General features: G+C 52.7%; 1 protein-coding gene across 1 annotated transcript in view; it reads right to left on the bottom strand.

Moving 5' to 3' along the window:
- Nucleotides 1–12,730: 12,730 nt before the first annotated feature.
- SHANK2 (SH3 and multiple ankyrin repeat domains 2) overlaps nucleotides 12,731–13,629 on the bottom strand; it is a 474,374-nt gene continuing 473,475 nt past the window's right edge. The window contains exon 24 of the mRNA XM_007466013.1: nucleotides 12,731–13,301. Within this exon, the coding sequence (XP_007466075.1) occupies nucleotides 12,731–13,301 (571 nt within the window). The remainder of the gene's footprint in view (nucleotides 13,302–13,629) is intronic.

Here is a 13,629-nt window from a genome sequence, read left to right as displayed (position 1 = left end):
GGCCGGGGGGGGGGGGGGGTTTGCCAGGCACATGGGGCAGGAGATGAGGCTTTAGGTCCAGCAAGGTGTACTGCTGGAACAGCGGATGTGAGTGGGGCTTGGGTCTGTAAGGGGACATTGCCTCAAGGAGAGGGTGGCGGCGTTTGTGAAAATCTGCCCACTGAGGGCCAAGAGAGATACTGACACCACTTGTTTGTCTAGTCCTCATTTCTGGGTGGGGGAAGAGGTTGTGTGGTATTTGGTGGAGATTTTGCCTAAAAGAGATTAATGACTGTTGGAAGGAGCTGGAAAGGGCAAGCTTGGGCAGGATCCTGTAAGGGGCGTGGATAGAATAGAGAAGGGGAGGAGGTTTAGCAAGACATTTCCTCAAACTGACCACTAGATGGTGCCAGTAACTCCGTACAGCTTGGTTGCCCTCTCTGAGCAAAGCAGTGATTTGTTTCCCGCTATAGTTGTCCCGCAGTATCCCGGGGAGGGGGGAGGGTGCTTCCGGGACCCCCACGGACACCAAAATCTGTGGATGCTCCAGCCCCTTATGTAAAGTGGTGTAGTATTTGCAAATAATCCAGGCACATTCTCCCATACACTTTAAATCTCTGTTGACTACATATAAGACCTAATACAACGTCAATACTATGTAGATAGTTGCTGGGTGCATGGAAAATTCAAGCTTTGCATTTTGGAACTTTCTGGAATTTTTTTCCCCCACATACTTTCAGTCTGTGTTTGGTTGAATCTGAGGATACAGAACCCCTGAATATGGAGGGTTGACTGACTATATATTCTTGTCTTTTTGCATAAGAATTGGTGACGTAGAGATAAAAGACAACCTCAATAAATCCATAGACAGAAAGCAGACTAGTGGTTGCCGGGGGCTGGGGGGGACGACGAGGAGTGGGGAGTGACTGCTAACGGGCATGGGGTTTCCTTTTGGGGTGATGAAGATTTTTTTTCTTAATTTTAAATTTAATTTTATTTATTCTTGGCTGCACTGGGTCTTCGTTGCTGCATGCAGGCTTTCACTTGTGGCGAGCAGGGGCTACTCTTTGTTGTGGTGCGCGGGCTTCTCATTGCAGTGGCTTCTCTTGTTGCGGAGCACAGGCTCTAGGCGCGCAGGCTTCAATGGTTGTGGCACGTGGGCTCAGTAGTTGTGGCTCACGGGCTCTAGAGCGCAGGCTCAGTAGTTGTGGCGCACGGGCTTAGTTGCTCGGCGGCATGTGGGATCTTCCCGGACCAGGGCTCGAACCTGTGTCCCCTGCACTGGCAGGCGGATTCTTAACCACTGCGCTACCAGGGAAAGCCCCCAAAGCATTGTTTTTATAGCAAAAAAAAAAAAGGGAAATACTCTATAAGATGGATCAACAAATGAATGGATAAATAAATTTTGATATATGCATATAATAAAATACTACTCAACTGTGAACACAAATGATTTAGAGATGCATCTGTCAGATGAATCTCAAAAGTCGTATTGGAACAGCTGCAGAGTTCATGAATGCCAATAATCAGGATACTGTTGCTGATGATGGCAGCGGACACAACTGTGTGGTGAATGAGTGCCGGGCACCATTCTCTTTCTTTATAAGGATTGCGGGTTTATCATGCATGGAGTAGAGACCAATTACATAAGGCTTTCAAATGTGCACAGTAATGCTATATATTGTTTATGGACACATACACAAGCAATAAACATATAAACACATCCATAGAAATGATAAACGCCAAGCTCAGGGCAGTGGTTACCTCTGGGTGGGAGGAAAGGAGGTAGACTTTGGAGGGAGGGTGCACGGGGCTCGGACACCAAACACCACAGCTACCTGTGGTGTTTGGTGTCTTCATTTGGGTGGGGACCTGGGTGCTTCTTTTTCCCCATCCTTTTGGCGTGTCCAGTATATTTCATAATAATTTTAAAAAGAGTAAGACTAGTACCCAGCAGTGTGTAGAGTGAGATATATTTTGGTTTTTAAAATGATTCATACGCATATGCTTGCAGATGTATGCACCCGGCCAGGAAAGAATCACAAGGAATCTTTAATAGACTTTGGGGTGGGGCCCCGGGTCTGGGGAGCCCAGTGGGGCAGGGAGACATGCCTTTTCCTGATTTGAGTTTTGTACCACATGTATTTTTATCTCCTGGTTAAATAAATAGTTCAGCCTGTGTGTGTTTATTCCGTTTTGCATTGCCAAAGAATTTCCCATGCAGGACCTCATCTGCCCCCACAAAGGTCCTGGGGCCGCAGGGATTGTCAGCCCATATTTCAGATGGAAACACTGAGAAGCCCAGAGGTTGCTTGGTTCATTGGTGGTTGGTGCAGGTGGGAACCGGGCGGCTGGTTCCCAGATGAGGAGGTCCCACCCTGGAGAGTAAACCATGGTTGGCGGGGGCGGGGGTGTCACCCAGGGCAAAACCACCGGCCCCTCTGCTCAGGAGGATGGAGGCGGCCTCGGGGTGTTCGGTGTGGCCGGATGGGCTGCCCTCAGAGGTGTCCCCATGCAGGCTTGGCAAACTGCAGGGCCACGGCCCCTGGGAGAGTGGGGGGGGGGGCATGCACTCAGTGCCCCACAGCCAAATAGGACACTGTGGCACTTCAGCTGTACCCCGACGCTGCACAGCTGGTGGGAGGGTGGGGGGGGGGGCATGCACTCAGTGCCCCACAGCCAAATAGGACACTGTGGCACTTCAGCTGTACCCCGACGCTGCACAGCTGGAGGGTTGCGGGTAAGTTTATTCTTCAGGGAAGAATATCTCACCGCCATTACCACGAAGAGCTGGGGACACTGCAACCCTGTAACAAAGCTTGGGGGAAGGGAAAGCAATATAGTGCAAGCGCATCGTGATCGGAGAAAGGTAAGGGGATGGGTGTTGAAGAGAGGGAAGGTGATATGTTCGCCTAGGTGCTAAAAGTCTGGCGGCAGGACTGCAGTAATTCTTTCTCCATATACACCCACTGTGGTTGTGAGGCCCTGAAACTCAAAACGACAAATCTATTAAGACAATGACCCTCAACAGCGTGCTCCTCCCAGTGGAAAAGCGGGGGTCGCACGGCTGTCTGAGCCCCAAGACAGAGGACTCTCCCTGGCCTGGCAGCTGCGAGTGGGCGTGGGGACAGGTGGGGGCGGGGGAACATGGGCCTCGCCGAGGAAAGGGAGCCAAGGTGGAGCTCTCGGGTTTCCTCCGCAGCGGCTCTCCCCGCTTCCCCCAGGGATGGCTCCTGGAGAGCACTTGTAGCTCCCAGGCCCCGCTGTGCCTAGGAAGGCCAAGACGCCCAAGTCTCCAGAGCCGAGCTTCCGGGTGGGCGGGGCCGCCTCGTCCATGGCCCGCCTCCTGGCCTCCGGATTGGTCAGAAGCTGCCCGGCCTACTTCAGGTGGGCTAATCATGGATTCACAATTTGCCGGTCATGATTGGTCCCCATGGGGCACGTGCCCCGCTCTCCTTTATTGGCCAGCCGTGATTGGTTAACAGGGGCACGTGGCCCGCCCAGCGTTCTCTGCACTCTGCTCAAGCGCCCGCTCAAGGCAGGAGCGCAGGACCTCGAGGCCAGCATGCGGCCTTGCTGGACCCACTGGCTCCGCTGGGTCCGCCGGGGCCCTGGGGCACCGGTGCAGGCCCTTGGGACAGCGGCTGGGGTGGCACAGGCGTCCCGGGCTGGAGGCGGTTCCGACATAGGCCTTGCCCAGGGCGGGTGGGGTGGAGGAGGCCGACGAGATGGCGCGCGAGGCCCCTCGATGCCCGGCCGGTCCCTGTGACCCCTCTGCACTCCGTTTTCCGGCCCATTTCCACCCGGAGCCTGGCAGCGGCTCCCGGGGCTACCTGGGGCCCCCAAGGAGGGCGCAGGCCCCCCCAACCCCGGGCGCCTTTGTGGTCCGCGGAGCAGCTCTCCGCCAGCGGACGGCAGAACGGGCGCTTTCTTCCAGAAGCTGGGAATTGAGGTAAGTTAGCCACAGCCCCGGTTCTGGGAGAATCACTGCGCTCCCAGCCCCGGCCCTGGGGGATTCTGTCCCCCCAGCCATCCCCCGAGTTCCCCCATGGTGCTGGTGCTTTCCACCTGCCTGGTGCGGCCCATCCCGTGGGGCAGGCCCGTGGTGGGAGAGGGAGAGGGCAGGAGGCGACTGAGCCCGGGCATCGGCCCAGCGCCGTCTGCTTAGCCGCTGGTGAGGGATTTGGGAAGTGCCTCTCTCCCCACCCGGTGACCCACCGCCTGGGGAGGAGTTGCCACCCCGTCCACCTGGGAACGGCTCTGATTTCTGCCCCAGCAGCCGCTACTGGCGCAGGACCTGGGAGGCATATAGCTCTAGATAGAGGAGGTGTCTGGTTTCACGGGGTGGCGGGGCCACACACGGTTGGGACGCGAGCTGCAGAAACATGGGTGGGCCAGGGGGAGGATTCGCAGTAACTTTCCGGGCCAGGGGTCAAGAAGGGTCAGTACAGGGGCAGGCGGCGCTCGGGAGGAGTCCCTGGAGGCACTAGGGAAGTCTCTGTCTTTACCAGGTCTCTGAGGACCAGATGGAAGCTTCCGGAGCCAGAGTGGCTGCAGGATGGCTGAGGTGGGCCCGAGGCTTGAGCGGCAGCTAGGGGCCTCTGGAGGAAGGCCTGTGCAGACATTGCCTTTGCCGGGGAGACAGCAGGGCATGAGGTAGGCAGAGCTCCTGTCTTCGTGGGGCTTTATCTTTCAGAAGTGTGTGTGTGTGTGTTTGGGGGGGCAGATAATCAATAAGCAAATTAATAAGCCAATGTGAGGTAGTAACGAGCGCCATGAAAAGAGAAAATGGGGAGATGTGAGCGCGTGATTGGGGCGATTCTACTCGAAATCTGGTGGTCCAGGCCACGTCTCAGAGAGGGGGAAGAACATTCCAGGTTCAGGCACGGAGGAGGCCCAAAGGTGGGAATGCAGCTGGAGCAAAAGGTGAGCAAGGAGGAAAGGCTTGGAGAGGCGGGCGGGCCCAGGTCACTGGGACGCTGGGGGCGCGCGGCTGGATGGCAGGGCTGGGAGCGGCGTGGTCGTTTCTGTTTCTGTGTTGCCACTGCTGTACTTTGTGTTATACCCAGTCTTCTCCTTTTATGGTCTCCTTCCCTGCCACCATAAAGAGCCCCCACACTCTCCACTTCGTTCTCCTGGTTGCTGCCAGAAAAAGCTGGTCACTGGTGCCTGTGTGGGAGAGGGAGAGCTGGGCTCTCCTGGCGAGCCTGTGGGGTGCTAAAGGTTTCGGGCCATGTGGTTTTCTCCAGGGCCTTGATGTCTTCATCAGGGCCTTTGTGGTCACATTTATAAACTCTTGCTTGAAAAAGGAGCCTTTATTTTTAGCTTGCCCAGATGGCAGGCTCCAAGGCCAAGGCAGGAAGCCGCTGCTCCCTGCTTTTGGCTTTATGTGAAGCTTCAAAGCTGTGTGGGCCTGTTACACTCATTTTCAAACCCATTCTGCAGCTTGGTGACTCCTTTTCAATTGGCCTTTGTCTCTGCCCCTGAGGCGGGTAGTGAAGGGAGAGGAAAGGGCTGCCCCAGTTCTCACTGCAGAAGGAGGCTGCAGGGTACGGGAGAAAACACCCTGGCATCGGGGTCAGGCGCTGTGTCAGCCAGGAAGCTGCAGCTGCAGGCAATAGAGACGGGCTTGGACTGACTTAGGCCACAGAGGAAGGCGCTGGGAGGAACTGGGGCAGCTCAGGGCCAGGGCAGGAAGAGTTTAATGGGAGGATGGGCCGGAGCCGCTCCCTCGGTAGGACTCACAGTCTCCAGCTGCTGTGCCCCACAGGAGGTGGCATCTGCTCTCTCTGAGCCTCTGTTTCCTCGTAGGTAAAGGGGATAATCAGCTTTGAGTGGGAATTCTGATGGGAATAAGAGCAGATGCCACGTGTCACATGGCTCAAAGCTGGGGGTCATTTTACAAATCTCATGTCTTTGCTCTGTGAAAGCCTGGGATCCTGAGGTCCAGGCTTCCCTGATTCTAGCCCAGGGAAGTGAGGTATCCGGGTTGCCTCTGAATTAAATCTCCCTTTTTCACAACCCTGAGGGGTTTCAGCTGGGAGGAGCCCCCAGCTTGCCCAGCCTCCTGGACCCCTGGCTCTTCGCAAATGCATTTGGAGGGGGGCAGAGTGATGTGTCCTTGTCACCAGTGGTGGATCCTGACACAAACAGCACTCCTTGGGGTTCTTCCCTACAAGTGGGCATAGCTGTGGAAGCTCTACAGCATGTCCTGGTCCCACGCTCGCTGTGGACCTTGGCAAGACTTTGTCTCCTTATCTGTAAAATGGGGCTGTTCGTTCCTGCCTCAGCTCTGTTAGACGCTCGGGATGCAGTGCTCTGAATGGTACCTGGTGCGGAGAGATTTACTATTGTTTCCGGCCTGTACTCCCTCTCGGGGCTGTGCACAGAAATAATGGATTTCTGCCTTGTGCTGTGGTCTCTTCCCTGGAGCTTTAAGGGCTGTGTTCCCTTCCTGCTCTCTGTGTTCTGGGGTTTGATGAAGACTCTGAGTGGGCAGTGGCAGGATGGCTTGAGGTGTTGGAGCGTCAGAACAGGTGTGCCGGCCGCCAGATGCAGGCAAGTGATCAGACGTCTCTGACCTCAGTCCTGCTCACCTGGCTGTTTCCCGGGGCCCCATCTCACGCAGGGCCCAGGGCTGGCCTGCCCGTCTGCCTTGCCCAGCGGCCGTGGTCGGTGTCTCACCCCTTTGGCTCTTGGGCTGGTACATTACCTCCAGTAGAGGCCGCAGCAGCGTGTGCAGTAGCACCCCCTGGGAAACCGGGCCGTGTCTCCCCAGCCACCCCGTTCAGATTCTCCCATGGTGGCTACGTTTGTTGACTGAAATGAAAAAGCCTGGGCATCTGGTTGCCTTTGGCCCGGTGAACAGCAGCACCACTGATAGTCGTGGGAGGTGAAGAGGCACAGGCCCCTGGCGGAAGAACCCAGAGGCGTGCCGTGAACACAACATGTGGCGTCTGCCCCGCCTCCGGAAGGGTCCGGCCCGCTTGCCGAGGGGCCCCGGAAGATGGGCGGCACTGCCCCGCGGGCCTCACTGTTGCTGTGATTAATCTAGCCCCAGGCAGGGTGGCCATTCTTCCTACACCTCACACCCAGCTGGCATGGTGACGAAGGCTGTGCAGGGCAGCGTAACGTTTTAACTTTGAGCGAATGCAGACGATGGCCTTGAGAACTAGACTGATGTATTTCTCACATCGTCTTTCTTTTAAAAAACAAACAGACTTGCGTTGCCACGCCTATAGCTTACGAAAAATGGAAGTAATTCTTTTTTGATGAGTGGCCTCGATCACCAGAAACAAACATTTTGTTTATTTTTCACAAAACGTGGAAGATGATGGATCGGTACTGCTGACTTGGATAAGCATTACCAACAAGTACCACTCGGGGGCGACACAACACATGGGGAAGTAGGTCTGAAAGCCCAGGACTCCTGGTAAAAATGTCATTTTCTTTTCCCTGGAAGTTCTCAACCATGTTTTGTATTTCAACTAAATGAGAATACTGAAAGTGTTTTTGTTTTTGTTTTTTCTTTTTGCTGTGCGCGGGCCTCTCACTGCTGTGGCCTCTCCCGTCGCGGAGCACAGGCTCCGGACGCGCAGGCTCAGCGGCCACAGCTCACGCTCCGCGGCATGTGGGATCCTCCCGGACCGGGGCACGAACCCGTGTCCCCTGCATTGGCAGGCGGACTCTCAACCACTGCGCCACCAGGGAAGCCCAAGAGAGCACTTTTAATGGAAAATTAATTGATAACACAATCTTATTTCAATTTTCTTTTTATTTTTTAACTTAAATGACTGTGTATATCCCACAGTCTTATGATGAGGAAGGCTCCAGAATCATGTCTAGGTCTTCTCAACATTTCATTTCTCGAATTGTTCTTTACTTTTCGTTGTGCATTGATATGGGCTTCTCAGTTCAGAAACCAAGGCACTGTAACTATTTTATCAGCTACATTAATACAGTGAAGGTATATTTACCCTTTCATTAAATATACAGCATTTGAGTACAATATGGTTTTATGCAGATCAGGTTCAAAACACCCAAGGCACACACTTTACTTTTTTTCCTTTTTTTTTTTTGTTTCTGTATTTATTTGAAGGCTCATATTAAAGTTTCAGAATTGCTATAAACGAAGAGTTCCAGAGTAGAGGCAATGGACAGTGACTGTTGTGATTTTAAACATAACACGGGAAAGACTGTGAAACGTAGAGACACGTTACAGGAACGATAAAGAAACAAACCACTGGTACAGCGTGGATTATAAATTGAAGTGATCAGATCTGCTGAAGTCTGAGAAACAAGCCTGGAAGCGACCCGCTTCCCCGCAAAGCACGGGCAGGCCCGTGTGCATGCAGCCGCTGTGGTCACCCAGCCACTGTGGAACCGTCACCTACTTGCGTGTGTACGTGGATATCTACAAATACAGAAGACATTCCAGTTCACTGGTTATTAAAATGCATCAAATAAAGTACAAATGAAAGGAAGAGTCTTCCAATGTCTAGTTTTTTCTTAACAAGACAAACAGATACATTCATTAGGGAGAAGTGGTCTGGAAGAAACCACTGGACAGTGAAGATGGGGGTGGTGGCTAGAGTCTGGGAAGAACCATTGGATGGTGGAGCAGGGGGACTTCAGGGAGGGTAAACTACAAAAGGTACGAGGCTGAGACGTTTTCAGGAACATAGAAACAGAGTGGCTGCCATTCAGGCGGAGAATGTGCCAGGACAGAAGGAACTGTTCAGGAACTAAAGACAGTGACTTTTCACTGCCGTGAGGCGGAAGAGGTTCAGTACTGAAGTTGAAAATACGCTTCCCTCCAGCAGAAGGGATCGCCCGTGTCTTCCGGGCTCAGTTCTTGGCCAGAAGACGCATTCTCTTGCCTCGTTCACCGAAACGCTGTGGCTCTGTGTCAGCCGGTGGGGCTGCCTGGCTGGTTGTGCAGACCCCACGGCAGGAAGACCGCCGCCGCCTGTGCCCCTGGGGGGAGGCTTGTATCGGGCTCGCCCTCTGGGACCCTCTGCTTCTGTCCCAAACGAACAGGAGCGCCAGCGTTCGCAGACGTCCGCCCGCCGTGACACTCTCCCAGTTCTGAAAGGATACTCGTTTCCACCCATACTCTGAGAAAGCTTTAAGGAAGTGGAACCAAGGCAGATTAGCTCACCGAAGGGAGAATCTTCACTCTTTGAGGAAAGCTACCGTCTGGTCAGCTTCACAGAGGTCAAGTGGCTGGATTGTAAGCTTGGCAACTTTTTGTTTGATTCAGAAAGTTTTCACTGTTTTGCAATCAGAACCACAACCTTAGTGCAATAGTATATTTATTATTTTTTTTAACAGTAATTTTGGTTGCCATACAAGAGATTTAAGGATTGGGAGAAAGTGCAAATTACAGGAGCTTGTTTTTCCTTTTTGTTTTTAATAAGGTCTAAAAAGAATAAAAGCACAAAAGTAACAGAAACATAGATAATGCCAACACATGTTACACAAACTATAGTGTGAAAAGTATTAGTTTCTAAAAAAAAAAAACAAACAAAAAAATTGTTAATGGGGAAAAAAATCAATATTTGTGGCCCACACGCAAAAAGTCGTTGCCAGATCACCCTGGGTAATGCTTGCTTGTTCAGTAACTCAGAAAAAAAAAAAAAAAAAAAAACTAGTTAACTTGCTCGTTGATCCTCCACTGAAATGTTTTAAAGTTTCTAAAACCAAAAAAAAAAAAAAAAAAAAAAAATCACCGTTTTATTAACTAAAGTACCACAAATAATTCACTTTGTGATATGTAAAGTTCAGCAAATCAACAGTCACATTGAGTCATTTTTATATTATATGGATTTACTTAAAATGTGCACAGACACCCTGGAGAAGGTATCTTGGCAGGTATACGTAATTTACATCTTTAGCAATTTTGGTTTTGTATACACAATATTACAGAAACTAGGCATGTAAATGCAATTTATTTAAATTACAGTATATAACAAAAGTGGATCTTTTTAAAACCTGGAATAGTATTAACATGATCTTTATATGAGCAGTTTAACATCTGTTTCACCATGAAAGAGGGGCATAGGGTAGGGCCTGGTCCTGACATGTCCCAAGGGGGAGAACAGTGGGCGGTGGTTTAAATGAAAAACTATTGCTTTCTATAGCAAACCTGGCGATTAGAGCTAGAGACTGATTCATCTTGGCAATGTGTTTATTTTGTCGGTCAGGGCAGGTTCTGATGGGTCCTGTTACTTTTCTACAGTAAGACAGTGTGAAACAACCAATGTCATCAGCTCTTTTGTCTCTCAGTCTGCTTGCTTCCGGTCAGTTGCACGTGACTTGAAGTCTCTTTACGGAGGGGAGTAGCAGCCAGCTCTCACCTCCTGGTTACCAAAGTTCAGTAACCCCAACGCCCTCAAGTTGCCGTTGGTTACCGTCTACCCGCGGCCTCTTTTACTCTCGTCCTGTCTGTCTCGCATTTTGCCTGGCACCGAGCAGAGAGGTAATACCAACAGTAGGCAAAGGAGAGAAGAGCCACGGTGAGGTGGTGTACTTAGTGGATTTTGCAGTATCACCAAATGGAAGACAGATAATGGCCAAACCACCATTTTACATTTTCTGAACTATCGGGCAGCATCAGCAGGCCACCTGTAGTACCTTGGCTTGAAATTTCTCTAGGGTAAGATTCGTTCATCTCATGATGGAAAAATTGAAAGTACACGGAAGTAAAGCGCCTTAATATTCAATTGATTTCAAGTTGGAATGGATCATTCAGATACAAAGATGGACCTGCAGGAGGTTTTGGAACAGAAGGTCCAAAACTCAGTTTCTAATTCAGGGGCGTGTGGCTGGAAAGACGGGGTGTGTGGTGAGTGTGTTTGTTTTTGGAGAAACTGCTGCATTGTGAATTACAACCACTTTTGAAGAAATAATTGTCCTTCGATGACGAAGGTCTAGCAAAGATAGAAAATATAACACAGCTCTGCTGGTTCAGATGCATCCAAATAAGGTTGATTTAAAAAGGTCATACTTTTATAATTATTCCACAGAAATAGTATTATTAAATCACAAAAGTTTTTTTTTCTTTAACTTTCTAGCACTGAAGTGGCACAAAGGCTGCCTAGTAGACCAGCCACTTTTTTTTCTTAAAATATTGTGCTTATAAACTATCTGTACAACTATTTAAACTTGCAGTAAAGAAAGAGATTTTAAATCGCTAAATTTTACGTATTCATTCTAGAGCTGTTCCAGACCTAATCAGACACTTGATTGTGAGCATAAAGAAAAAAAGGGAAAAAAAATCATGTGTTTATAATTAGAGATGGGCTAGGCTAGTTCTGAAATCATAATAAAAGCCAAAAACCTGACATTCGAGTTTCTTCCATACGTGGCAGAGCACGCTGACCCCTGACTGGGTGTCCTGTGGCTCGTGTGCCGGTGGCGGCCTCCCTTGGAAATTGGAGGTACTGTTACAGGGGAGGGGCTCCAGGGGAAAGAATGCGGCAGGGCCCAAGAAAGCCTTGCCCGAGGCCAGACTGGCAGCCCACAAGACCTCTCTGCTCTGCCCTTCCTTCCTTCCTTCCTTTATCTGCATTGCACCCTCACCCTGGGTTCTGTCTATGCGCCATACCCGCTGGGTTTTCAAAAAACCTGCTGTACTGTTAAGACAAGCTGGTGGGATTCCTGGACGCTCAGAGGAAAAGGGGAGAAGCCCCTAAGTCCCCTCTTCCTTGGCCTCGGGGGGACCAAGGGGCTGTCTCAGCCACGATGCTTCCCCTTGGCCGGGCTCAGAACTGGGGGTGGCCGCGGCGCACGCCCACCGTGAGCCCTGTGTCATCCTGCGTGTCTGAGTGGTTGCTCGCCTGCTCTGATCTTCGTAGAATTCAACACGCTTTCGATTTTAAAAAATGCCGGAAGGCAGAGAAGCCCCTTCCCCCGCTCCTGGGGAGCTGCTCCCCTCCTGCGGACACCCTGGGCACAGCAGCTGCACGCCGGCTGCTTCCCACGGCCAGGTCTCCCTCCTCCTTGGAATCGTGACTTTGTGCTTTGACTAACTCCATGTGACATCTGTTTGGCCACTTTGGAATTATGCTAACAGATTTGCAGAAAGAAAGAAAGCAAGCTAAGCAAAGCTGGGCACGATCCCATTCGGACAACCCACCACTGCCAAGAACCTCATGGCCAGAGAACCACGGGTGCACGTCGGAGGAGACAGGGTAAAGGATCCACGGGAGGAAAGTTTCTCTCCCTTCCAAAGGGTCACCGGCTACACACATCCGCGGGTGTCTCGCTGCGAGCCAAGTCCGGGAAAGAAAGGAGCACGTGGGCTTGGGTGCCCTTGAGGGGCCGCAGGCTGAGGAAGGCCTTGCGCCCGGGCCCGCGTGGAGCTGCCGGACGGCAGAGGAGGCCGCGGGAGGTATGTGTCTAGAGTGCAGTGGTGTCTGCCTGCAGGAGCAAGGGGCGCGTGCGGCGGTGGGCATCTCCTGGGCCTCGTGAGGTCAGGTCACCTGCGTGCAGGAGGCAAGCCGCGCATCTTTCCACCTTAGAAGCCCTCCCTCCCCTGGTCCCCTCTTTGACAGAAACAGCCCAAGGAGCCCACACAGAGAGCCGGGGGGGTTGAAGGCCTCTGCTCAGCCACGCCAGGGACACAGCATTTCTCTGGGTAGCAGGAGACCAGCCCGCGGAACGGGGTTGGTGCTCACCATCCAAACACTTCAGTGCAAGCCCATCTCTGTTTATAACAAGGAGTCTGAAAGGTGAAGAGCAGCCGCCCTTATCTGTCCAGCAGCTGCTTCAAAGCCCTTTCTATGTTCATTCTGTGCCCGACTCGCGTCACGCCCAGATCTATGAGGTCTTCCTTCTGGAGGTTTGGCAGGTGGCTGCCGTCGATCTCGTTGTCCATGAAGGCCTCTTTATGCTCACCCAGGTTGAGGCTTTCCAGCCAGTCCGCCACGTCTGGTTTAGTCCACAGGTGGACAGGTTTAGTTGTAAAAGGCTTATTGGAGATTGGCTGTTGCAGTATGGAGGGGGATGGCGACCTGCTGCGTCCCGCTGGGTTCAAGCCAAACAGGTCCCCGGGAGGGGGCTGGCTTGGGAGGCCGAAGACATCCGAGAGGGTGGGAGAGGGAGCCGCGGCGGCAGCGGACAGGGGCGCAGGCAGGATCTCTTTGTTCAGCTCTGTGGGCGAGACCACGGGGCTGGGGGCACGTCTTGGTCCTGAGGTCCTGCTCTCATAGTCTGGGGGCCGGCTCTGCAGGGTGATGGGCTGGGAGGTCCCAGGGCGAACCGTGAAGGTGACCGTCGTGCTCCGCGTACCTGAGACGGTGCTCATGACCTCTGGGCCTCTGAAACGGCAGCAACAGAGAAAACCATCACAGGTCCGCTCACAGCGTCCCGAGGAGGGGGCGGGAGACACCCAAACCACAGCAGAGTGTCCGACGGCAGGTGCGCTGGCAGTGAGCAAACGCTTTGCCATGCCGGGGGCGGGGCGGGGGGACACGAGCGGAAGGCACCAGAGCACACGGGGCGGCCACTCACCAGAGCCTGGCAGGTTGGGGGTGGTGGGGCAGGGAGACCCGGAGACGGGCCCGAACCAAGTCCTGCTCCCTGGCCGGGGCGTGTCTGTGCCACACCAGTACCGCCTGAGGAAGTGGCATCTTTTGCCTCCATTTC

This window comes from Lipotes vexillifer, unplaced genomic scaffold, assembly GCF_000442215.2.
Source record: "Lipotes vexillifer unplaced genomic scaffold, Lipotes_vexillifer_v1.1 scaffold1094, whole genome shotgun sequence".
Lineage (NCBI taxonomy): Eukaryota > Metazoa > Chordata > Mammalia > Artiodactyla > Lipotidae > Lipotes > Lipotes vexillifer.
Note: the sequence above shows the minus strand (reverse complement) of the source record. Positions and strands in the feature narration are given on the sequence as shown.